The 26,686-nt window shown below is 38.3% G+C and overlaps 2 protein-coding genes across 2 annotated transcripts; both read left to right on the forward strand.

The window, feature by feature from the left end:
• Nucleotides 1-2,911: 2,911 nt before the first annotated feature.
• LOC128362304 (dual specificity protein phosphatase 22-B-like) lies at nt 2,912-13,194 on the forward strand. The gene is made up of 7 exons (XM_053323045.1): nt 2,912-2,932; nt 3,086-3,119; nt 5,133-5,215; nt 7,942-7,991; nt 8,517-8,591; nt 9,502-9,673; nt 12,255-13,194. The coding sequence occupies exons 1-7, from the start codon at nt 2,912-2,914 to the stop codon at nt 12,405-12,407; spliced, it is 588 nt and encodes a 195-aa protein (XP_053179020.1). The 3' UTR covers nt 12,408-13,194.
• A 2,073-nt stretch (nt 13,195-15,267) lies between these two features.
• On the forward strand, nt 15,268-25,859 carry irf4l (interferon regulatory factor 4 like). The gene is made up of 8 exons (XM_053321994.1): nt 15,268-15,475; nt 16,095-16,281; nt 16,497-16,573; nt 17,682-17,820; nt 17,954-18,055; nt 20,979-21,356; nt 22,975-23,087; nt 24,926-25,859. Exons 1-8 carry the CDS (start codon nt 15,278-15,280, stop codon nt 25,082-25,084), a joined length of 1,353 nt encoding a protein of 450 aa, XP_053177969.1. The 5' UTR covers nt 15,268-15,277; the 3' UTR covers nt 25,085-25,859.
• Nucleotides 25,860-26,686: the final 827 nt, after the last annotated feature.

The following is a 26,686-nucleotide window of genomic DNA, read 5'->3' on the forward strand; positions in this document are numbered from 1 at the left end:
TTAATATGAAAAACAGATCCTATATTGACTCGCATTGGTCGCTTATGGTGACGAATTTCACATTTATGCAGTTGCCCTTCTGCATATTGACGACAAGTCTTTTAAGGTTATACTAGGAATTAATAAAAGTGAATGTATTAGGCTACTTTAGTTTAATTACGATTTTTATAGAAGGGACCATGTACAAAATACATTCATCTCAAACAAAGAGAAAAGATGCTTTAGCCCAGATTTAGTTTTCCAGCTAATTTCCACTGGCAGTCTTTTAAAAATTACCTACTGGAAACTCTCCAGTTTCCATGTTATTTGTACCAAATCAACACAACCCTTTCCACCACAAATCCCATAAACAAAGTTATTTATCAGTTTCTTCCTTATCAATTATAGGAAATGATGTAACCTGTGAAAATAATATCACCAGTATGTTTGCTCTCTCCATGTCATCTCTGCTGAAATCTTACTGACTTCATGGTTTTATGGTACATCACTATAATATTCCTCTACCATTAGGGGAATACAGCAGAGGTGAAACATTAGTTGATTAATCCATTAGTCGATGAGTCGATGAATTAGTCGTTAAAATCATTTTTCGACCTAAAACACCCAAAAACATTCTCTTAAATGTGAGGATTTACTTCGTCTCTCTGAATTGAATATAATTTCACTAAAACTGAAAATGCTAATCTCGAGGTGGTGCTAAAGAAAAAGTCAGGGGTTCACCAAAACCCACAAGGATTCATCATCTGGAGGCCATTAATGTCTGTACAAAATTTCCCATCCCATGACTACCCATCTTATAATTCTTGAGATATTACAGGACCAAAGTGGTGGATGTACCCCAAGATTGACATCGACATTTTTACAACTCAAATGGCTAAAACCATCATTTTTATCAAAGGTGCAGGATGTAGATGTTAGTGGCATCTAGTAGAATAGACTGATCGGCAGAAATGGAGTATAATATTCATGAGTATGTTTTAATTAGTGTATAATCAATCGTCATGTACCTGTTACCTCAGAATGAAACCATTATATCTGCATAGGAAATGAGCCCACTTCCTCTAAGCCCGCCGTGATGCACCACAATGTTTTTACAATAGCCCAGAACAGATAAACCAAACACTGACTCTAGATAGGGCCTTCTGCGGCAGTACAGTAGGTTCATCTACATGCGTGGAAGGGGAGGAGGAGGCGAAGTCTGCCACTTCACCGCTAGATGCCACTAAGTCCTACACACTGGTCCTTTAATCTAGCTTCTCAAATGTGAATCTTGGCCACGTTTCTCTCATTGATAAAATTGTTAAATAGGATCATTTTGGGTTACGGGAATTAATCGGATGACTATTTTGTTACTAGAAGAGATGAAAATAATCGTTAGTTTCGACCCTAGAATACAGGGACTTTACAATGTGGTATAGTTTTTTCAGCAGTAGACCGAAGCCAAGGATTATTTCGAGACTGATTCAATCATTAACATCTGACATCCTTTACTATCAATGCGCAGCCCCCACCCACTCCTCCTACAAACACGGACTCACTCCTACACAGCGGCGCGCTCTGACAAAGGTGTTTTTTTATGCATCATCTATTCAAAAAGGCCCCGGTTTCTAATGTGTCTGTTTATCAATGGCTTTGACCCACTGCTGCGAGTTGTTCAGACCTAGTTCCCTGAGGCAGGCAGGCAGGCAGCTTTTTGTAAACGCCTCCACTCTTGTCTGCCTGTCAGCACGTCTGAGCCGTGCCACACTCTGAACCACACACAGGAACACAAGACAAGACGACAAAGCCAGGCTAAAAATATCTCAATCACCTCAGAGCGATGTGCAGAAGATGCAGCAGAATTTACTGGAAATGTATTGACTTATGTAGATTCCAGTGGATGTCCATTGAGAACTGTCACAAAATTTTAACTGAATGGAGGAAGTAAGACCTAAGACAACAATTTATAAACAGTTCTTGTAAATTGAGGACAAGTCAGTGAGTCTCAAACTGATGGAGTGGCAATAACATGGCAATTTTAGGGTTGATTGCCATGACATGTGGCACAAACATTCATGGTCTTCAGATGAATCCTACTGACTTTGATTATCCCCTGATTTTTCCTTTAGTGCCACCACAAGGTTGACATTTTTAATTTGGAGTGACATAACTTGGCAACTATTGGTTTGATTGACATGTAATTTGGTACAAACATTCACTGTCCTCAGATGAATAATCCCATTGACTTCGGTGATTCCCTGACTCTCCCTTTCGCACCATGAGCTGTTTATTCTAATATCTGGATATCTACCATGTAGATTAGCACAAAAATTGGGACAGACATCAAAATATCTTGAAACCCCCAGAACAAAGTGTCGAAGATATAAAAGAATTTACTGGAAATGCAATGACTGATGTTGAGTCCAGTCATAATTTAAGCAAAATAGGGGAATTCTTGGGTCTAAGACAACCTTACTCCAAGTGGCCTGTATTTTAAACCTGCTGTGCTCCTTGTATGGCATATATTACCTCAGCAGAGAGTTAGCCAGAGTTTAACCACTGTCTCCTCTGCCCTCTGGCCCTCAACCATCTTTGTCTGGTTGGTATGTGCCTGTCTACGGTCTCATGACCCACTCCAGGTCTAAATATAAATATTGAAGCAGAGTGTTCAACTGCTAAGATCGCATTACGTCATCCCAGGCAACATATTCTCAATCAAGTGGCACATGGGGCATGAGCTGTGGACACGTTTGGTGGCTTTATGATCTCCTGGGTCACATTAAGAAGTCATCAAGAGAGACTTGTTGTTGTATCTTGTTGTTGAAGGGGCTCGACACTGCTGGAGCACCGGATTATATTATCTGAAAAAAAACCTCTGATTTTGTTCCTAAATTTGTCCTAAATTTGATATTTTTTTTGTCTTTTGGCAATCATGGGTAATGGCATAAACAAGGTACATCATCATGCATGATGGGTTTAAATGTCTACACTTTAAAGCATAAAAACATTTGAAACCTTAATTTACCTGTCATACTTGCACATTCTTGTTTTGCTTTCACAACTTCTGCATGCTCTGTTTAACTCTTAATTTTTTGTCTTCCTTTAGATCCTGCCTGATCTTTATCTGGGAAATCTCAAAGGTAAGTTATATCCTGCCTCTTCACATATGAGTAAAGAATTGATTTATTGTCAGGATTAAGTAGTAGTGCGTGTTTCAGTTCCTCCTATGAAGGGGCATGTGGTGAGATGCTACACTGAGTTCAGTTTCTATAGAGTGGAGAGGTCACAGTGTAGAGGACAATGATTGAAACAGTCTATTTTGATGTAAAACGAAATATTTCAGTGTGCTTGTGCCTCTGTGTAGCTCTGTCGGCAGCTGGAGGAAACAAATTATTTTTATGGGCTGCTCTGAGTAGATGAGGGTGAGTGTGGGAGGGGATGCCCCGCAACATGGGGGTGTCCCTGATGTGTGCTGTATTCCACATCTTTCCACAAAACAGCAAATGCAATAATTCAGTTGATGCGGTTTTAAATATTTGTGCACATATGAAATTGTGACTTCACAGGAAATGAGTTAAAAATATTGATCACTTGTAGAAAATATGACATGTTCAAGGAACCACTATCAAGTAGGAAATGTGACATCTTTCATGTTCACCAAGGCCTTTGATCTATGCAAAGCCATTTTGCTCCGCATATTCTACATCTCAAACTGCGAACAAGAAGACAAGAAAAGAAAGTTTCACTCTGTAGAATCTATACTCAGACAGATATTCTTCACTTAAGTGAATGTTATCCTCATCCGTCTATGAGGATAACATTTTCATTATTGATCATAGGAACTAATTGTCTCTCCCTGAGTCTGTATAATACCAACATTTATATTGAAATATCATAAGTTTAAAAAATGATAGTTTAAAATATATGAATTAAAACTAGCTTACCAACACCAATTACATGAAATACACTTGGGTTAAAAGTTGAGATAGTAGTTGTTAATATGCTAGTTATATTAGCTTTAGTAGGAGTTTATCATTCTGCTTTCCTGGATTTAGCCTCTGTCTTACTGAAGAAACTAAGACAGTTCATCAAAATGTGCTTTTTTCAGTTACAAATACATACAGCTAGGGAACTATCATGAAATAAATGTACTTTTAGTTTTAGCTATTGCTAACTGGCAAGCCATGGATATCTGCATGCTAGCTAGACCTCAAACTAAAAGGTTTGTCCAGCTCTCAATTGAGTTGTGTGACAGTGGAGTTATTGGGATTTGGCCTTAGCTCTATTTTACAATACATGGTTTTACGCTGTGGCTTTCAGTAAAAATGATGCTAAAATGTCAGATTCTGGTCTTAAATCATTTTTGACCAAATGTGTAGTGACTATGGCTACGTAGGACAGTGTTAGTTCTCAGTAGAAAGTCAGTTCATTGTTAGCTTTAAAGGAAAAGTTCAGTAATGCTAGTTAAATGAGACAATGATACCTCACAAGTCAGTTGTTAGCTTTAAAAGTTAATTAATGCTACTACTACTGTTAATTTAGACATTTATGTTCAGAGTTAAATGAGACAATGATACCTCACATGTGTGTGGTAAATATCTGCATCATCATCATCATCTGCAAATATCAAAACATTTACATTAAGTGTTTTAATAGTTATCAATTTTCCTTTTTATTTTGTTATTTCTGTTTCTCAGTTAATATGAATTCTCCTGATGTGTAAAACTAGATTTGTTTTTACTTGATTTGGCTAATAGGAGGGTCCAGTGCTCATCTGGCTATAGCAAGTGACTTCATGAGCATCCTGCAAACTTGCAAAGCATGAGAAAATATACTCAAAGCACACATCTGTCCAAGGTAGAAACATTTGGCTTCCTTTTAAAGAACAAATTTGATTAAAACAATTACTGTTTCTTGCTTTTGGTCCAAGCTGTTGCACTGTTTTAGAAACACTGGTTTTCCGGTTTTTCTTTCAGTTCAAAACAAGACCAAAACTTTTAATCTATCTGGCCACATTTGCTCTGGAGACATTTGGGGAGGGTGGTTGTTGTTGGGTAGAAAATGCTTTATTTAGGTTAGATCCTACATGGGGTGATTTGTGATTGGACGAAGGGAGTATTTGCAATCTCTTGGTTTGTCTTTGCGATCCACAGATGCTCAAGACAAAGAGCTGCTGGCGCAACACAACATCACCCACATCCTGTCCATCCATGACACAGCTGCACCCATCTTGGAGGTGAAACGTCTTTGTCTCCGTGTGTCTTAGCAGTGTGCACGACCCCCTGACCCTGACCCTGACACCAGTTCAGCCAAAAAGTCACCTATGAACTCAACAGTGTTTTTTTCTTCTTCTCAATGTCCCGATTTGCTTTAGTAGTCATTCTGAAAGTATGACAGGTTGAGAGTAGACCTGAAGTTCTTCACTGCCTTTTCCTGACCTAATATCTTCATCAAAGCTGCAACTAACAATTATTTTTCTCAATTGACTAATCTGTTGTTAGATTTTCCAATTAATTGATCAATTATCTAGTCGGAAAAAGAGAGCCCCCAAGATTAATTGTTTTTCACTTTTTTCCCCACAATAGTCCAAAAATCAAACAAAGTAGTTTACTATGATATAAAACAAGAAAAAACAGATTATCCTCACATTCTAGGCAATATTTTTGATGCTTGAAATATGATTTAAACCATTAATCAGACAATTTCAACTCTAATATTCATCACTGTATAACCTTGGTATCTCTTGAGGTATTGTGTTTAATTGGTTGTCTTTTAGCTCTGAAGGGTTTATTATATGAGCTCATTGTAGTTGTTCCTTGAAAGGATAAAGAGGAAGAGAATAGCATTAAAAGAAAATATCATAAGTTTATCAAAGGATGTTGAAATGGACAACTTCAATAGATGTGAAAGTCAGAAGTTCTTATTTTCAATTTTGCATGGAAAGTCCTTTTGTTCTTGTATCAGTCACAAGACCTGGAAATTCACCAGGTTTGACTTAATAAGCAGTTTTTTTTTCTAATTGACTGTGATGCTTCAATATTGCGTTACATGATCCCTGCCAATATCAGAACTAAATTTGTATGTTCTTTTCAGTTGATGTGTCTGTGCTGCAGCTGTGATGCAGATGCAAGCCAACCTGCTGTAGGATATTTTTTCACACATGATGCTTTTAGCTCAACAGCTTGAAGTCCATAAAGTCTTGAAAGTGGAACTGCATTATAAAAGGTTTCTTGCTTTTTTCTTCGCTGCATTTAGACGTGGCGATTTGTGTATGAAAGAGCGGGAAAGGCGTTTTTCTTGGGTGTGTGTGTGTGTGTGTGTGTGTTTGAGTGTACGTGAGAGACTGAGTGTCAGGAGGTGAGAAAGAGCTTCTCCCGTGAGAACTTGGTAGGCTGAAAGTTGAAATTTGCTCTCACTGATTTCCATTTGGTAACAGATGTATGAATATACCTTCCTCACAACTGAAATATAATATAAAAGTGAATTAATTAAAAAGTTTCCTGTGATGCTATCCTCTCAGTAGCATTATGAAACAGCAATTAGCTAAATGTTGCACACTTTTTGTACTTCTACACATCCAATAATTTATCATATGCATTTAAATTTTGATTTTGTTCACTGTCATTTTATTTCAGCCCAGCAAACACATCACATTGTAATATTTTCCTCTCTTCGTCCGCATTTGACTTGCCTTTGAAAATCTTGAATTCGTTTGACATCGTTTGACAATGTCCGCTTTCACAACTTTCATCTTTTCTTGTTGAAAGCGAACTTGAAAAGTTCTCAGAGATTTCTGTACACTTTCTCCGTCCATGCTAGTATGTTTCATTACACTGAAGAGAAACAGCAACTTGTATTACAGTATCACTACTCAAACTGGTCAACCACCAAAAGGTTTTGGGCTTGAAATTATGTCTGAGCCTCCAGACCTTCTCTCAGAGCTTCACTCATTTATATCTGCTGCTGTACAATTCTTAAACTTGATCGCAGCATCGTTGGTTCTCATTGTAGGCATGACGCGGCTTTTTTGAGTTCAATTGCATAATGATGACTCAGGTCTGTTTTACTGGCGTAGCCCGAATAGCCAGATGGGATGGTGTATTTGCATACCTAACAGTCAACCCGCTGAGTGATTGATTTCTTGGAAGACAGCCTGATGGTTCCTGACAGAGGAAGGTATAAATTTGCACAAAAAAAAAAGTCTCTAAGATCAGATGTGCAATTAATACTATATATGGTATCACTTAACATACTGCAAAATTAAATAAGGTAAAAAAAATGCCTTTATGCAATCTATATATTGCGTGCAAATGGTTTGACTGTTTATTGATTTTTTGTCAGTGTGGGTTTGATTTTATAAAAATCGCTTAGTCACAGGCACATGATCAGTTTTGAGAGTGATGGTGCAAAGATACATGAGGTCTTTCTCAGTATTTGTTTGCATAATGTGACTCAATCTATCTATAATATGTGTGTTTAAGTGAGTGCGTGCATGTATAGTACAGCAGCTCTGAGGTTTGCATGTGCAGGCTGACCTGTCTGGAGCGCTTCCAGAGCTCAGTGTGTCCCAGAGGGCTCAGGGGCTTTCGCAGCAGTGCAGTCATTACGGGACAAGGTGGTTTCTGGGGCCATGTATGTACCATCAGCTGCCAGGTGCACAGTGCAAAACACACACACACATATACACCCACACACACACACACAGGCACATGTCGTTATGTCATGACCTAAGCACTCCAGTGCTAAGCAATAGGGTCAGAGGGGCAAGGTTTCAGGGGCCGTCCCATACACCCAAAAAACAGGAAGTGTGTACGACCCGGTGTTCAAACTGATGACCTGGGAGGATAAAGACCCTCGCGGCAGTTTATTCACTGTTGTTAATATGAATTCATTGTCTTCTTATGTAGAGAATATATTGTATGGTGTTGTTTGAGTCTAAATTATTCCCTACCTTCTTTATAGGACAAGACATACCTTTGTATATCTGCTTCTGACCACTCAAAGCAAAACCTGTGAGTATCTTTAGATATGATATAAAAATATACTGTATATACAATACACTGCAATATGGCCAATAAAGAAGAGGAAAAATAAGAAAGAAAAGGTCAAATTAGAGTCCTATTGTAATTTTCACAGTTTATGGGGAAAAAAAGTTTGCATAAAATTAACTTCTTTGATATTTTATGAACATACTTTTTTAAATTTCATACAAATGTAACCTCATTCAGTGCATTCATGCAGAGAAATGTACAAATACAAAATACATCTTAAAATGTATTATGCCTTCTGGTTAGAAAAGTTCACCAACTAATATTTAATCAAATACATTCTGTTCAAATTCACCTGATTTATTTTAATATGATGCAGTAAATATAAATTATTGCATCATATGAAACTGAGTCGGGTGAATTTGAATAGATGCATAAGATCATTTGGTTGTCCTATGATGTCTGAGGAATATTGTTTTAAAAATAAAATACCAGATATTGTGAAATATGGCCTCAACATTTTAATTCAGTATTTATCATTTTTGCCAGCATGCAGTACTTTAGGGACAGCATCATGTTCATACATGAGTCCAGGCTGAAAGGGGAAGGCTGCCTCGTCCACTGGTGAGTAAACCCCAAAGATCCTGTTGTTTGATTTGTTCCTATTTAAGTATTTTATTTTAAAGTCATGTTAAAACGATACTGAGCTTTTATTTTTTTTAATTATTTAACATTAAACATTTTCATATTGTTTGTGTTTTTTTACCCACTATACTATTTATCACATACTTCTCCATCTCTTCTCTCATATTTAATTTAAGTGTACGAAAGTAAACTGGTACTGTATCTGTCTGGTTTCATTTGTTTTGTGGGTGAGAAAAGTAAGGGAGAAAGTAAGAAAGTTTTTGTTTGTATAGGTGATTTTTTCATTATCCACAAACAACGAGTCAGGACATGTCTCAGTGTCTGACAAAAATATGGGTTTCTGTTTCATGTCACCCGTTATCTATTCCTTATATCAAACACTACATACATACACAACATAACTAGAGAGCACCACTGAGAGAAAAAAAGATATCTATGTGTAAATCTGTAAATCTGTAAATCAGTGCCTCGAATCTCGAATTACAAATCCACAAACACAAGTGTACACACAAATATATACACACGGACATAAACTACATCAAATTAAAATTTACAGTCACAATGACATGGCATTTTAGTTAACGGGATGTACTTCAAAGTGAAACAGGATGGATGGGAGGGACCAGATATCAGGAAGGGTTTAATTTGGTTTTAGTGGGTGTGATGTTTCCAAAATAAAGCCGGATGCCAGTTAGCCTACACATCAGGCACAGCTTGTAAATCAGATCTCTAAACTGAGAATACAGATTTGCACATTTCATGACTCAACTGACCCCAGGTGGGCTCCAGATAACCACAACTTTAAGGCGGGAAAACACTAAATAATCAAAATATGTGATGATTTACTCCAACCGAAGCTCTCTGTGTGTGTGTGTGTGTGTGGTCTCAGTGTGGCGGGAGTGTCCCGCAGCGTTACCTTAGTGGTGGCCTACATCATGACGGTAACGGGCCGCGGCTGGGTGGAGTCTCTGGCGGCGGTGAGGGCAGCCAGACCGTGTGCGGGGCCTAACCTGGGCTTCCTGCGGCAGCTGGAGGAGTTTGAAAACACAGAGGTGACAGAAGTGAGTGACACATAAAAACGCTGATTTCACTGAAAGTTATAATTTGGATGATTTTAATTATACTAAACCCCATTTTTTGGTGATGGATTGTAATGTCAGTCACCCAAAAATCACACAGCCATTGTATTTATGAGCTGGAGCAGATGTGCAGTTGATAAATGTCCTTTTTGCGGAAGGAGTTGGAGTAGATAAAGGCATTAATCCAACAGTAGACCACAAGAGACTGCTGTTCATCTCCTATTTCTAACTGTGAATGAGGACAGTTGTAATGTCAGTCAGCCAAAAAATCTCACAGTTAACCATTGTATTTATGAGCTGGAGCAGATGTGTAGTTGAGAAGACGTACATATCAATACATTTCCTTTTTCGGGAGGAGTTGTAGTAGATAAAGGCATTAACCCAACAGTAGACTTTGCCACAAGAGACTGCTGTTCATTTCCTATTTCTAACTGTGAGTGAGGACAGTTGTTTGAAAACTGTAACTACAATCATCCCCTAACCTTTAACCCTATTGTTATTATTATAGATATGACGGTGAAGGTAACTTTAACCCATGTGTGTGGTTCAACAAGGCTTTTTTTTGGCCATTTAGTGTATTTCCATTGAATTCACTGTAAGTGAAAAATCCGGATGATTTTAATTACTCCAAAGCCCATTATTGGAGACAGATTATAATGTCAGTCAGCCAAAAATCACACAGCCATTGTATTTATGAGCTGGAGCAGATGTGCAGTTTAGAAGACGTACATATATATCAATAAATGTCCTTTTTGCGGGAGGAGTCGGAGTGGATAAAGGCATTAACCCAACAGTAGACTGCTGTTCATCTCCTATTTCTGACTGTGAGTGAGGACAGTTGTTTAAAAACTGTAACTACAATCATCCCCTAACCTTTATCTCTATTGTTATTATTATAAATATGACAGTGAAGGTAACTTTAACCCATGTGTGTGGTTCAACAAGGCTTTTGTCATTTAGTGTATTTCCATTGAATTCACTGTAAGATGATTTTAATTACACCAAATCTCATTATTGGAGACATCTCTCAGTCAATCTCACAGTTAGCCTTTGTATTTATGACCTGGAGCAGATGTGCAGTTGATAAGACGTAAATATATATCAATAAATTTCCTTTTTGCGGGAGGAGTGGGAGTGGATAAAGGCATTATAGATATGACGGTGAAGGTTGTGTATTGGTTTGCAGTTGTGCTTTTGTTTGCCATTTAGTGTATTTCCATTGAATAATTAACTATATGTATAGAAGCTTTTATTAATACTAGTGAAGCCTGTTTTTTTTATGGAAAGCCAGTGCATGTGGAAGATCATGAGCTCACTCAGTATAAATGTATTGGACATTTTTACGACATTGTTAAAGGTTCAGTTTGCTTTAACCGAAGTGCGTGCTGTGAAATCAAACATTGTTGGAGCTTGTTTTCTGCTCCTTTGTTGAAGAAATAATGTTTTAACTTTGTGTGTACTCGGGTAGTGGGCGTGTTTTGTTTGGTTTTTATTGTGAAATGTGTTGTGGTTGATGGTGGCACCTCGCTGTCCCATTAGCTGCACAACCAAAAAAAAAAAGTCGGATTATATAAAAAATTTTAAGTGACGTTAATACCCAATGGTAATAAAAAAAGAGAAATAAGTTACATATAGAGCCTTTAAATACATTTGTGACAAGTATGAACCCTTTTATCTACTCTGTCACACAAACTAGCTCGTTTAAAGCCTTTTTTTTTAACTCAAACACAATGACAGATTTTTTGGGTATCCAACAGATAAACACTAGTTGCATTTCTGTCCTTAGTGGTCCGTAGAAGTAAAAACATTTTAAACAGAAGTCTGGTTCCCATAGAACTAAAAGACGGATATGATTGAGACATTACGTGTTGTTAGACCACGTCTGAAGGCAAAAAATGTTTACAGCTGTTCTGAATGGTTGCACTCTTAAGGCGGAGTGAATAACTGACATGTCATAAAGGGCGACGACATGCAATAATCACCACCACCACGGGTTCGTTTGTAAAGTACGTGAGACTGACACACCTGGCTAAATGTTTCGTGTGAAGTGAGATTTTTTTATAGTTTGAGATCATTACAGTAATCGTCCTACGTAGATGTCCCATTTTAGATGACTGGAGGTTGCGGGAAGAGGTTTCAGACACTGTTTTGACAATGTGACAAACAGCTTGAAGGATGCTGACCCATTAAAATGCACTTGCTGCTGCCAGGCGTCGCCATATCAACCAGGACTGAAATCTAACATGAGATGTCCTCCTGTCCCTGTCTCTCTCTCTCTCTCTGTCTCTCTCTCTGCCTCTCTCTCTCTCACTCTCTTTCTCTCCCTCTTTCTCTCTCTCTCTCTCTCTCTCTCTCTCTCTCTCTTCTCTCTCTCTCTCTCTCTCTCTCTCTGTCTCTCTCTCTCTCTGTCTCTCTCTCTGCCTCTCTCTCTCTCACTCTCTTTCTCTCCCTCTTTCTCTCTCTCTCTCTGTCTCTCTCTCTCTCTCTCTCTCTGTCTCTCTCTCTCTCTCTCTCTTTACTCTCCCACAGTTTTTTCACTTTTACACTCTCCTCTCTCCTCCAGTATCGGACCTGGTGGAAGGACCGGTACGGGAGTACCTCATTCAGTGACGATGAGGAAGTCGGAGCTCTTTTGACTCGCAAATCCAATGCCAACGGCAACGGCAGCGCCTTGGCAACCAGCATCACACCGTCTCGAGCTGCAAGCGGCACCTGAGCAAAGTCTCGCTAACTTCTTCTTCTTCTTCTTACGTCAGCACAAGATGAACTGTGGGAGGGGCTGCTGCTGCTGTTCCTGCTGCTGCTGCTCGGACTGTTACACTCACTAAGATCAGCAGCTGCATGATAAAAGAGGATTTCTGCCTTTCATTATCAATCCTGACAAAAAGTTATCGATCCCCCTCCCACCAGAATCTCCCCTAGCTCTGAATAGCTTAACTATCGGGGACTTTTTTTAAATATCAAGTCTATCAGTCCCCTTCAAAAATGACATGTCCTTGCCCATAACTGCCAAAACAACATGCAAGGGCAGTCAAGCATGACCACAAGAAACTATGTACACATAGTACACAGTGTGAACACACATTTAGCAGTGTGCACTCCCCCCCCGTCAGTTATGTTATGCTGTGTCTTCTACTTGAAATATGAGTATTACTTTCTGTGAAAAGATACAGTATGTTCCAGTAAAGCACTATTTGAAGCAGTTTGTCTTTGTTTATTTGCATTATATGTTATTGAAAAGTTTAAAAAAAAAAAAAAAAAGGTTGATTTTTTTTTTTTTTTTTTTTGTGCATGGTCCAAAGAATATTACATGATTATGTATGCTAAGTACTTTTCATTCAGTTTCAAGGAAACAGCTTGTTAGATTAGATGAGTCACACCTTTATGTTTCTGATTCAGCAAAGTTGCATTTTTGCTTAATAAAATGTTATTTGACAGAAGATGTGTAAGTGAATATTACTGTTTCTGTTTAGAGAACTGGGTCACAACATGGCATGGGGGGTCGGGAAGGGGTCACAAATTAAATCTGAAAGGTCGTGACTATAATAACAAGATATAGAAAAGCAGATAACACATTTCTGCTATATATGAAATTATGTTTTCATTTTTAGATAGTTTTAGTCATTTATGGCCTTTAAACAGAACAAGAAAACAATCTTGTCTTTAGTGAAATTTACTTAAAGTAGTAAAAGTAAGGGTTGAGCATAGCTCAGTGGGTAGAGCACCCGCCCCATGTGTTGAGGCTACAGTCCTCGGTTCGAATCCTGCACCGAGCGGTCCTATTCTGCATGTCATTCCCCCCTCTCTGCCTCCTGTTTTCTGTCTATCTCTACTAACCTGTACATAAAAGGCAAAAAGCCCAAAAAAATATACTTTAAAAAAAAAGTACTCATTATGAATACTATAACTATAATTATATTGTTAATACTGATGCATTAATGTCCGTCTTTTTATATTGTTATTTGTTGGGGTGGAGATGATCATATCTACTTTATACACTATAAGGAAGTTTAATCTATAATCATATTTTATAATCTGATCATATAAACACTGTAATCAGTAAAGTTAGTAAAGCTATCAGATAAATGTAGTGGAGAAGAAAGTACAATATATACTGTATGTAAGTCAAATATAGAAGAAAATGGAGATGAACAAGTATCTGACTTATTGCAAATGTTTTATTCTTTGCTAATTATTCCTATTAAATTGTTTATTCTTAATATTTTAGGTTTATTGTTAACAAATATTGTATTAATGGTTCTTATTACAGTTCTCTGCTTGATATTGTTTCTTTATCCTTGTTTTTGAGATGTGTTTCTGCCTCAAAAGTACTTATATAAAATACAATATTATCATTATATTTAGTAAAATATAAGCTTGTTATCTTGCCTGAATGTACAGTTTATCTGCTCTCACTGCAGTTTGTGCTATAAGAAGTAAAATAAAGTGATGTTTAATATGTAGAAGCATCCATTCATAATTTAATGATATTTTACTACTATTTGACAATTATTGTTATTATTGATGATGCATTGATGTGTAAGCAGCAGTAATGTTGTTTGGTGTTTTCTCTTGAAATCTATAACACTACATCACATCATTTATGAGCTGATTATATATATAAAAGGCAACTTATTAATGTAAAATAACTAAAGCTGTCACATACTGTTAATGTGGTGGTGTGATATAATTTCACTGAATACTTACCACTGCCAAAAAAAAAAAAAAAAGACTTGATTTGAACTCTAGATAATCCAATTTAGTGTTTGTTTCTCTAGAACATGGTTATTATAAGAAGTGCATCTGCAGGTATGACACAGATAATAATCTTATCTGTTTTCTGTTAGAGGGGCAGTTCTTGTTTAATTGTCTGTTACAATCTTCCAAATGGGATGTTTTTTTTTTGTTCATCACTTCTACTGTAAGACCACTATATAGTTATTTTTCGTAAAGCTTTAATCGTTTCAAAGAATTGTTTTCGACTCCGTCCCATGATTTTCCACGTGTGCGGGTGTGTGACACATTTGTGACTGACGCCGGCAGGGTTTCCCCCTCGCTCGGTGTCTTACTGGAGATCTGCTGCTGTGTGTGCGCAGATAAGCTTCGCAGGCAGCAGCCAGCAGGTGCGTCCTCCTCCTCTCAGCATCCCCGTCTCTCTCTCTCTCTCTCTCTCTCTCTCTCTCTCTCTCTCTCTCACTTTGTCTCCGCCCTCCTCAGTCTCTCTATAGGCTGCTGAATTTAAGCGGGCGCGCTGTAATGATGAGGGCTTTCTGACTGAGACTGATTGATTTCAAAACTTGACGGGTTTCGAGTTTCACAGGTAAGACCACTCCGATTAAAAGGCACAGCTTCTTTTTTTTCTGCGTGGGAGAGAAATATATATCAAGTGGTTTAACCTTCAGTGAGTTTTACATACTTGGATAGACTCATCATCTCTTTTTCTTTCTTTCTTTCTTTCCTTTTTTTTTTTTTTTTTTTTTTGTTCTTAACTTTTGCAGTACTTTCTAAAACACCCATGCATGAGCACATGGCTTTGCATTGCAGGATCTAATCGTGGACTTGTTGCGTGCGTCTGTTTGGGCAGAGATGAACCCCGACGTGGATTACGGTGGCTCCGGGAGCAGCGGTAACGGGAAGCTGAGGCAGTGGCTGATCGAGCAGGTGGACTGCGGGAAATATCCCGGTCTGGTGTGGGAAAACGATGAGAAAACCATCTTCAGGATACCATGGAAACACGCCGGGAAACAGGACTACAACCGGGATGAGGATGCCGCGCTTTTCAAGGTACGAGACCCTCCAACCGCATCCTTCATCCATCCAGAGTACAACATCTGTCAGAATGAAAAGAGCGCACAAAGTGACACAAAAACACATATTTAAGATGTTAAAGTGTTACAATAAACATCCTTGAAAAGTAAGATTAATAACTCATTAATAACACATTTAGTACCACTGGGGTTTCATATTTATTTCATGGTATAATGTTGCATATATAGTAAGCCTGAAAATGACAATTATCAGCCTATTGATGGATTCACGTGACAAACGCGTTACTCCTTGTTTTTAACCCTTTCTTGACAGTCACAGAGCCAATTATGACTTCTTAAAACTTCACGAGCAACAATCATAAACCCTGTGTCATAAAAGACCAACAACTTGAAAATCTTTAAATTTGAGATGCAGGAAGCTGTTTTTCTCCAAGAGACATTTTCTTAAAAAAAAAAAAGATGATTGATGCTGATTAATTATTCTTGAGAGGATGCAACAACAAAAAAAGTCATTTCTTCAAGCTTTTGCAATAAGAGCTTGAGTCCAGTTTGCAGCATTGTTTGTTCTCATCCTGTCAAAAACTACACTTAAGGTTTTTAAAGTTGTACGTGGGTGACCTTGTTTGCATGTGCAGGCCTGGGCGCTGTTTAAAGGCAAGTTTCGGGAGGGGATCGACAAGCCAGACCCGCCGACCTGGAAGACACGTCTCCGCTGCGCCCTCAACAAGAGCAATGACTTTGAGGAACTGGTGGAGAGGAGCCAGCTTGACATCTCAGACCCTTACAAAGTCTACCGCATCATCCCCGAGGGAGCCAAGAAAAGTCAGTCTCACCTCAAAGTCAAATATTAGCTTCTTTTTATGATTTTTACTTTTATTTTTAGAGTTGGACTTTTTCTGAAACTACATTTGTGTGATTGATAAAGCTCAGACATGTGGAGTTTTTTGTCCTGTTTTAGATGCTGCAACTTATCAGAGGTCGTTCATTCAGGCTTGCTGGATTTTTTTAATGTTATCTTGTCTGTCTTTTCCACTCAGGACCCAGACAGGAAGACAGTCCTCTGAGTCCGATGAGCTATGGGGGGCACGCGACCTACCCTGCCCTGCAAACTCAGGTGATTTTCGTATATTAAAATGAGTGAGTGAGGTGGGAGGAGACAGAGAGAGAGAGAGAGAGAGAGAGAGAGAGAGAGAGAGAGAGAGAGAGAGGTTGGATGTGCAGCAGAAACAGTGGATGAGAGAGCACACTGCATGCATGAATGATCTTGTGTGGAGAGTCACAGATTCATAAGCTGCATCACAAAGTTTAACTAATGCTACTTTTTAAAAAACTGATTACTGATTTAAGTGTAAGAAAATGTGAAAATCATGTCAGCAGCCGATATTAAAAACACATGCATTTAACTTTTTTATAGACAATATCAGACATTCAAATAATGATGATGTGCATTTTCTACATTTTCACTCAATTTTAGCTTTCATATTATTTATGATTTATTTATTTGGTTTATGAAATGTAAAAATAATGGAAAATCACACTCTCTTAAAGCTCAAGGTGACATCATCAAATCACTTGTTTTGTCAAACCAACAACCCCAAACCACAAAATATTCCATTTTCTATCACACACCACAAACAAAAGCAGCAAATCTGAATTCATGAGAAGGCGATAGCAATCAATGTCAGATCTTTTTACTGGATAAAAACTCAGGCCTATTTGTTGTTTTTACATATTTTCGGTCATTTATCAGCCCAGTTATACATATTTATTACCTTTACAAGTAAATATGAACAGGAATATTATTATAGTACTATGTCAACTATACTAAATTCATTTTTGTCTTCTTCATGTCATTAAAATCCTAACTAAGAGCAGAGTGGCTTATCTGTAATGCTGTTAATATAATAGGAGTTTTAAAAGATAGCTTTATTACTAATTCATGTTTCTGGCACATAACAGCTACATTTTTAGAGAGTTAACAATGCACCATTATACTGTTTAATCCTGCTGTGGAGCTCCCTCTGTTGTCAAAAAACACCCTCAGTCGCTCCAGGTCATAAAAAACAAAGCTTTAAAAACAATAAGTCTTAAGTTTTTATGACTTTATGTCAGCTTTAGCCTTAACAGGAGGTCATATTATTAACATCACGGAAGCTTGAAGGCAGCATATCTCATGTAAAGAAATGTATAGTTGGCTAAACTGTTTTTATCTCCGTGTGTAGATGCCTCCGTACCTGAATCCAGCTGAATGCAACTGGAGAGACTTTGCTACGGAGCAGACCACCCTGCCGGAGCTGACCTTCTCTCAGTGTCCCTGTCCCCCTCGCAGCTTGCCGTGGCAGGGGCCAGCTATGGAGAATGGTACAGTACTCATATTCATATATAAGCAGGAGCATCCATGGCAGTTTTTTAGCATTGCACACACAGTTTGTTTTCTCTGCTTGTATTGAGGTTTTATGTGTGTGTGTGTGTGTGTGTGTGTGTGTGTGTGCAGGGTATCAGCTCAGAGCCTCAATTTACTCTTACGGTCCTGCTGATAGTCAGTCTTCGCCTTTTACACTGGACGCCGGCATCAGATCAGCGGAGCCACTTTCAGGTAGACTAACACTTTCAGTTCACTTTTCTTTTTCCTCCTTTTTCGCACGCAATAAAATCCAAAGGAGGGGGGGGGGGGGGCCTCTGGGTCTCGGTGATATCCTTAACTACATATTAAATGGGATTTCAGTTTGTCCACATTTAGTCTATAATGTCAGAAATTAAGATCAAGCAGTGAATACATCTTTACATAATGTATAAACTAATGGGAGTATCAATATCTTATGGTCATATGCAAACATATTGTTGCAAAGATGAAGACATAACTTTAAAACTATGCAGTCAAATGTTTGCCTATATACATTTAGACGTCTTTGAAAAGGCTTATCAATGCAATATTGCAGAGTGGACTTTGGATAACTCTGCTCTAATAGATCGGCTGTCATTAAAGTTGAAAAAATATCTTTAAAAACTTTTCTAAGATCATTTTTTGGCTTTTCTGAGAGACATGAATCGGGTAGAGAAAGGTGTTAGAGGCCAGATGTGGTAGGAGTCTTAACATTTTTCATTTTATTATTATTATTGTTATTATTAGACAGCAAGAGAATAAAAGTAACAGTACAGATGTTAAAATATGTTACATTATGATCGGCTGTGTCTCAGGCAGTAGAGCCGGTCGTTCCACTTATCGAAAGATCAGCGATTTCGATCCCCGGCTCCTATAATCTAGTCCACATGTCAACGATGACCATGGCCAAAAAAAACTGAACCCCAAACTGCCATCAGCTTATGAATATATGTGTGAATGAGTGAATATGTCTCGTAGTAAGTACACTGAATGATCAGAAGACTAATGTGAGTGCACTACATCTCACATTTAAACTAGCCTGACTGGTTTACAGTAGCTTCCTGTTCTGCATCATTTAAAAAACAACAACATCACATATAAAGATACACAGACATTAAAAGAGGAGGACTTCAGTGGTTGAGGAGGTGTGATGGTTTACGTGAGCTGGATCAGTGTTTGCAGGTGCGTCCTTCCATCAGATAGTGTTTATAGGCCTGTTTGAAGTGTGTAATAGAGGTTATTGCTCTAATGTAATATGGGAGCTCGGTATTTGAATAAATGCACGTGAACTTGATCTGGTGAAGTGTTGTGTCTTGGAAGTAGAGCAGTAAGTGTTGGAGGTTTGAGTTATTGTTCTGTATCGGAAAGTAAAATTTAATGGATGGATTATTTGCGTTGTTTTTGAACAGTCAGGACATTAGAAAGTGAAGTGCAGTGATGAGTACAAGGGGGAAGTTTCCCATGGATCTTACGCTTTGTTGTGAGGGACAACAGTAGGATGTATCTGAAACAATTTAGTGTACTTACATTATGTTTTCTTGACATTTATAATTGATTTAGAGTTCAACCAGTCATCTAAATAGTGGAGATCGGAGGGGAGTTTCAGAAATATACATTACAGTATCATCTGCATATAAGAGACTATTATAGCTATTGTTCTGTATCGGAAAGTTAAATTTAATGGATGGATTATTTGTGTAGGTCTGAGTTAGGGCATTAGAAAGTGAAGAAAGGATCTTACATGCTCTATTGTGCAGCCTTGGTCTTGGTTCAATAATTTACTTTGTTGTGAGGGACAACATTGGGAGGCAATAGGATGTATCGGAAACAATTTAGTGGATAAGTAAGATATGAATCTACAAAAACTTACACTTCTTGACATTTAACATTGATTTAGAGTTCAACCAGTCATCTAAATAGTGATCGGAGGGGAGTTTTGAGATGCCGAGGGTTTTAAAATATACAGAAATATACATTACAGTATCATCTGCATATAAGAGACAATTATAGCTATTGTTCTGTATCGGAAAGTAAAATTTAATGGATGGATTATTTGTGTAGGTCTGAGTCAAGGCATTAGAAAGTGAAGAAAGGATCTTACAGGCTCTATTGTGTAGACTTGGTCTTGGTTCAATAATTTACTTTGTTGTGAGGGACAACATTGGGAGACAATAGGATGTATCTGAAACAATACAGCTGAGATATGTTCTCTTTAGTGGATAAGTAAGATATGAATCAACGAATACTTACATTATGTTTTCTTGACATTTACAATTGAGTTAGAGTTCAACCAGTCATCTAAATAGTGATCGGAGGGGAGTTTTGAGATGTTGACGTCAGGTTTTAAATCAGAAATATACATTACAGTATCGTCTGCATATAAGCGTCAATTAGAGTAATCACATAGCTATAGGAAAGGTCATTGATATACAGAAGAAAGTGTTAAGGTCCCAACATGCTGCCTTGTGGAACTCCCATTTTACAAGTTATAAGGGGGGGATTTTACATGACTGATTTCAACTACTTGGGACTTATCGTATAGATATGAGGGGAGCATCATTACCTCAAAGGCTTTACAAAAATCTATAAATATATCTCCAATGACATGACCTTCGTTGGGTGAAGTATTTGTTCAGGATATAATAAAAACACAGGCATGGTTGATGAGATGGAGTGGAAACTTTGAAACAAGAGTTGGAGCCACAGATTTAAAAATGAGAGTTGGTTTGAGGAGGCAAAGATGGAAAGCCCGATACAGAGATTGATCAGATGGTGGAGGAGAGAGAGACAAAATGCTGACAGCACGAGTCTTATAAATACACATGTATCACATGCATGAGAATTTTTTGAAGAGTTCAAAATGTCAGACAGCTCATTCTGTGTGAAGTCAGAGAAAGAGAAGAGGTGGGATGTAAGAGAAAAGAAAAAGGTGGGGGCTTATTTGTGACTCACATAAAAGGTAACTTCACTGCAAATTACAATTAACCCTTAATTATACGGATATGACGTGTACAAGGATGAGTGAAAGACGACACACCACACTAAAAAACAGAATTCAAAGAGATTAAATCATCAAAAAGTGGAAAAAAAAACACATTTAATGACCTGTACCTGTGTCTTTTTGTCCTCCACATAGATTTCCGTCTGCATGTGTCTGTATTTTTCCGGGGCAATCTGGTGAGAGAGGTTACCACCTCCAGTCCGAAGGGGTGTCACCTCACTCCGTGCTCCCCAGAGGAGAAGCACTACCTTTCCCCAGAAGGCCTGGAGCTAGTGCCTCTGCCTGTGGACAGCCTCTCAGCTCAGAGGAGAGCGGAGGATTGTCCACCGAGTCCTCCGACCAACCTGGAGAGGGGAGTGTTTTTGTGGATGACTCCAGACGGACTCTACGCCCGCAGACTGTGTCAGAGCCGAGTGTACTGGCAGGCAGGACTGTCGGCGTACGGAGAGAAGCCCAACAAGCTGGACAGAGAGGTCACCTGTAAACTCCTCCACACACAGGACTACCTCACAGGTGAGACAGCAGGGACAGAACCGCAACTAATGATGATTTTTGATTCATTTATTAATCTATAAAGTATCAAAGTGAAAAATTAGTCCGAAGTGGCGTCTTCAGATTGCCGAAGCAACCAGCACCATCCAAAGATTGTATTTGCAATCATGTTAAATAGCAAATCTTCACATTTTAAAAGCTGGCAAGCATCAAATGTTGAAGATTTCTGCTCCATAAATGACTTAAAAGATTATCAAGACTGTTGCCAATAGATTCTGTCAGTGAAGTGCAGCACGATATCAACGGAAAAGCTACCAAACATTTTTCTTCCTATACTTATAACATAATATAATATGTTAAATGTCTAAATACAAGCAGCCTTACCAAATATAAGAATTGAATCTAAATAAAATCGTCAACATTTTAGATTTTTAAAGGGGCACTCCACCAATTTTTGCTCATCAGATTCAGTTCACTTGTCATGATGAGAACATTTCAATCGGTGGAAACTTATACTATTTCTTCTTTAGCTTTGTAGGGCGCTAGCAAAAGTCTGACAGCATGTTTCTGTAAATATCCCCCATCCAATATTAAAATAGTACAATGGATAAGTTCAATAACTTGGCATGCAGAGAGGACAGGCCAACAAGCCAGCTATAGAAAACCAAAAACAGAACAAACACTATACTGTCTGTGCAAAACCGAAAGAAAAAGATAACCCAGGTGAAATCATAGTGATGTCATTTGGGGTTATTTTGGATTTCGGATGCTCTGAATTTTGAAATTGATAACAGAGAGCCAGCATTACAAACTGGAGGTATGTGAAATATGAAAGACATAGAGAGTGGGTGTCTAATGAAAGGTGCGACCAAGCTGTGTTACAGGAAGTGTGTGATCCAGTATTTTTAGAAGTTGACCCCTTCAAAGCACTAAGAGTCAAGATAGCTGTGTCTTCACCACCTAAATATTTACCATTCTTATTTAAATCTGATCAAATAGTAAGTAACAGTTTGATATTTGGTGTTATGGACAAATTTCACTTGGTTACCCAAAAAAAGCATTACGGTTAAATTCAGAGCCAGACAACCAAATACCTGATGATCTGACTAATGGTGTGGGTTAGGGTTAGGGTTAGGGTTAACAGGGTCACACTGAAACAGAGTGAAAGGCTTAGTTTACTGTAAATCAACCGGACAGTTTTTACTTCTGCAAAAATCAACTTACTGTCTTTCAGTTAAACTATCTCTGAGAAAACTCCAACTGCACCTCATTTACTGTAAAGCACTTATAAGAACAAAACCAAAATTAAACAACCCCCCCCCCCCCCCCAAAAAAAAAGAAAAGCCTTTTTATGAACAAACTTTTCAAAGTAGCATTTCATGGTGAGGTGAGTCACATGACTTCAACACAGCCACATCATCCCCACCCACATGCTAAGACAGCCCCAGCTGTGTAAAGCTCTGACACCTAATTGTATTTGCATGCATGGTGTGACCAGGACTTTCCATTCGAATCACCCCCCAAAGGTCACGCTTCTTCAAATGAAATTCTGATGAATTCATTTGAATCTGCCAGTTCAGATGTATTTCTGATATCAAAAACATTAATAACATGATCTTATCTCCTTCCTGGTTATCAGAGATCCAGAGTTACGGGCTCCACGGTCGGCCACTGCCTCATTTCCAGGTCCTGCTGAATTTCGGAGATGAGTGTCTGGACCCACAGAGACAAAGAAGGACCCTCACTGTCCAGGTGACAATTAGCTTCTAGCTGTTCACATGTGTTTGACTGCTGCTTGATTATGTCTGCCTCAGTATCTCCTCACAATCAACACATGAGTCCTCAATGAGATACATGCACATTCAGATTGCTGATTCAACATGAAACACAATGACAATGACTTTGAGGGTCTGACATTAACTAACTATCACAGTTCAAACAATCAAAAAGAAGGTTCGAAAGCTGGAAAGTTTGAGGTATGGTTTCAAAAGTGAAAAATAGGATTTGAAAGTTGTTGTTTTTTTTTTAATAGGACATATTCACACATCCAATGACCTCAGATGCATGATGTGTGTTTCAATTGATTATATGTGCTATTTTAAACAATTACCATTACCCATCCTGTGTGCAGAGGTGTGGGCTGGTGACTCTCTGGTGACGTGTGCAATCTGTCAAATTAAGAGTCCATGCAAACAGGATTAAGTGCAACTCAACGTCACATCACACACATAAGAATATTTACAGATATACAGCGTTGGATGTGAAATACTGCATCATAAACAGGTCTATCTGATCCTAAAGCTCCTTAGAGACATGCTATAACATCTCATCATTCAGTCCTTTTGGGGGATTAAGTTTGCAAATGAAATATCCAATATAGATATCTTCTATTGAGAACTTCGATCTCTGGCATTCACCTTTTTAATGCCCCGAAGCCTGAATGATGAGGTGTTTGAAGTCATTGTAATGTAATGCTAGTGGGAAATCTGTCATTTCTCCTTAAGTCTGTACGAGTTTCTTCATTGTCACAATGTTTGCAAGGTTTTAAAACATAAAATTCAGTCAGATCATCAGGTTGAGTCTATCAAACATCTGCTGGCTCAGGTCTAGGGTTACTATAGCAACAACACAGAAACAACCCAACCCAAATGGAGACTTAACCAGCATTTGTAGGCCTTTACTGTTACTGTTACAGTCTATTAATTATCAGGTTGATTTGTCATTTAGTTTTCACTCCATTACAGTTTGACATAATGTTCAAGTTCTCAGTTTCTGGTTGGTAGCGACTATTATTATATCCTAACGTGAGAGGCGCAGTGGCTGCAAGGAGCATCTTTTTATGGCCATTTTCATAGCATTTTTTTTAGTCGTGGCACAGGAAGTCCACACCCACATTCTTAATCATGCCCTTCGGCGGTTTGATAGACCCGGTTGTTTAACAGACCAGGGAAACAGACACCAGCGAGCACACCATCAGACACATTTGAATCTATGTGAAGAATCAGAGATGTGTGCAACTATTCAGGAGGTGAAGATCCAGACTGTTGGTGTTTAAGCTGGTTAACCACCAATAGTTCAGCTCCAGAAATCACTAATTTCAAAGCTTTAATGTCACAAATAAATCTTTTGAATCACTGAAATGAGAGTGTTGAGTCTCTGCTAGTCTGGTTTGACACTTGACCGTGGAAATGTCGTTATAGGTCAAAAAAACCCCAGAAAACTTTAGTTACTCCAAAAGTTCACTTACTAGCTTTTCTCAACACATGGAGTTTGCACAGTTGTCAGTATTAATCTTGAGTTAGACCAAATCTAAAGTCACATGATGACAAAATGAGCAAGATCTGGAAAAAGCTAGCAAGCGAAACACTGCTAACGTTATGTGCATGAAACCATTCTTACAGACTTTCAAATGTTCTTTTTTTAAAACACTTTCAAATCCTAATTTTGCACTTGTCATACTTTTAGAAACCTATATCCAACTTTTCAAATATGAGTATAGATTTTTTTTTTTCTGCTTTGGTGTCAAACAGCGACCGTTTCGAGCCCTTTTTTCGCTAACTTATCGCTAACTTCTTCCTCGTCTCTTGCAGGTGGAGCCGCTGTTTGCCAGGCAGCTCCTGTACTACGCCCAGCAGACAGGCGGCTACTATCGCAGCTACGAGCACCCGGGAGTCACGGATCACATAAACACCACCGAGGACTACCAGAGAGCCATCACGCACCATCACAGCAGCAGCCTGCAGGAGTGATCGGAGGGATCGGAGTGAGTTCAAGTGACTGTTTAAAAACGCGGGACTTCAAATTTCACGCGACGAGCCTACGAAGAGCGGACGCCGATATGCATCTCAAATGGACCTTTAATGCCAGTTAACTATGAATGTGTGTGTGTGTGTGTGTGTGTGTGTGTGTGTGTTTTTATATGATTGTGTGTGTGTGTGTGTGAGTGTGTGTCCAGAACCAAAGTTGCAGTATTATTTTCTTTGTTTTTTCTTTCTCTTACTGTATTTTCAGAGCACAGGGACTATTTTTCATTCAGCTTATGTGAACAAAACTGACAGCTTCGGTTGATTGTACTCTCGAGAACTGTGAGGTGATTTTTAGTGCCTTAAAGGAATAATTTGACATTTTGGGAAATGCACTCGAGTACATGAACATTACCAAACTGCTGGTATCAATCTAATCTGAACTAAAGTAAAGAAAAGCTATTTCTCAAAAATGTTGAACTATTCTTTTACTGTATGTAGATTTTTTTTCTTTTTTTTTTTTAACTGTACATAATTTAGACTTTTCTGTTACTAGGAGACACTATCATCACCATTTAGTAAATTATGAATGAACAGACGTCTCGGGCCCGGCTGGATGTTTGAGAAAAACTCAGGGATTTGATTTTTCGATAAGCTTCTTCTACTCAATTTTTGTATCACATAGAAATATATCATGTAACTGTAAGTAAGTGTCATACGTCAAATCTGAGAAGAGTTGAAGTGACTGTTACAAGCTTATTTTTGTGTGTATGTGTGTGTGGAAGTGCACTGTTCTGTAAAAAAAACTAAACCCCCAAAAACAATAAATGGCTGAAGTGTAAAAAAGTGACGGCCTCTTTTCATAACTGTGTGAGCTCTTCTGGTAGAGTTAGTATTGTGTGTGCGAGCGTGTGTGTGTATGTGCGAGTGAGTGTCTGAACAGGAAGTGTGGTTCAGATGCAGGATGAGGCTGGTTAATCAAACACTTCGTTATCACAAACAATGTGATGACATCACGAGGGGAGGAGAAAAAGGAAGAGGTTGGCCACGCTTTCCGCGCTGTGCTGTGTGGAGGAAAGGCCTTCCTGGCTTCTAACTCACAGATTAGAGTCTGTTTCCACTTCCATGGAAAACAATCACAAAACCCCACAAATAACATTTCTCACTGCTACGAAATAATTTACAAGAACAACAAGGAAGATGTCGTCACGATTGCTTGTGAAAAACAATCCAATTTACTCTGAAAACCACCACCAATACCTTTTGAACATTGAAATATAAAACCCCACACAGCTGCAGGACTTTGTAAACAGCACATCAGAGCAACAATTCATCATTTTTAATCATAACTTAATGTGTTGGTTATGATTTTAAGAAACAAATTAATCATTGTATCCATGAAGTATAAGAAAAAAAGTGAAAAGTTATTATTACAGCTTCCTTAGTACTTAAAATGATGCCATCAAATTGCAGAAAACCCCAAAGATATTAATATGTATTACAGTACAAACCACAGAGCAGCAGCACATCCACATAGATTAACATCTGGAGCTAGTGAATGTTTGTTGCATGCAGATGTTGATTGAAACCACTGATTATTGAAATAGT

The sequence above is a fragment of the Scomber japonicus genome, chromosome 7 (genome assembly GCF_027409825.1).
Source record: "Scomber japonicus isolate fScoJap1 chromosome 7, fScoJap1.pri, whole genome shotgun sequence".
Classification (NCBI taxonomy): domain Eukaryota; kingdom Metazoa; phylum Chordata; class Actinopteri; order Scombriformes; family Scombridae; genus Scomber; species Scomber japonicus.

Excerpts from the sequence above, each read along its gene's own strand:
- LOC128362304 (XM_053323045.1), top strand. The coding sequence starts at position 2,912 with ATGGGTAATGGCATAAACAAG. Across the intron at positions 3,120-5,132 it reads TTATCTGGGAAATCTCAAAG|ATGCTCAAGACAAAGAGCTG; the intron begins GTAAGTTATATC and ends TGCGATCCACAG. Across the intron at positions 5,216-7,941 it reads CAGCTGCACCCATCTTGGAG|GACAAGACATACCTTTGTAT; the intron begins GTGAAACGTCTT and ends CCTTCTTTATAG.
- irf4l (XM_053321994.1), top strand. The coding sequence starts at position 15,278 with ATGAACCCCGACGTGGATTACGGTGGCTCCGGGAGCAGCGGTAACGGG. Across the intron at positions 15,476-16,094 it reads AGGATGCCGCGCTTTTCAAG|GCCTGGGCGCTGTTTAAAGG; the intron begins GTACGAGACCCT and ends TTGCATGTGCAG. Across the intron at positions 23,088-24,925 it reads GAAGGACCCTCACTGTCCAG|GTGGAGCCGCTGTTTGCCAG; the intron begins GTGACAATTAGC and ends CGTCTCTTGCAG.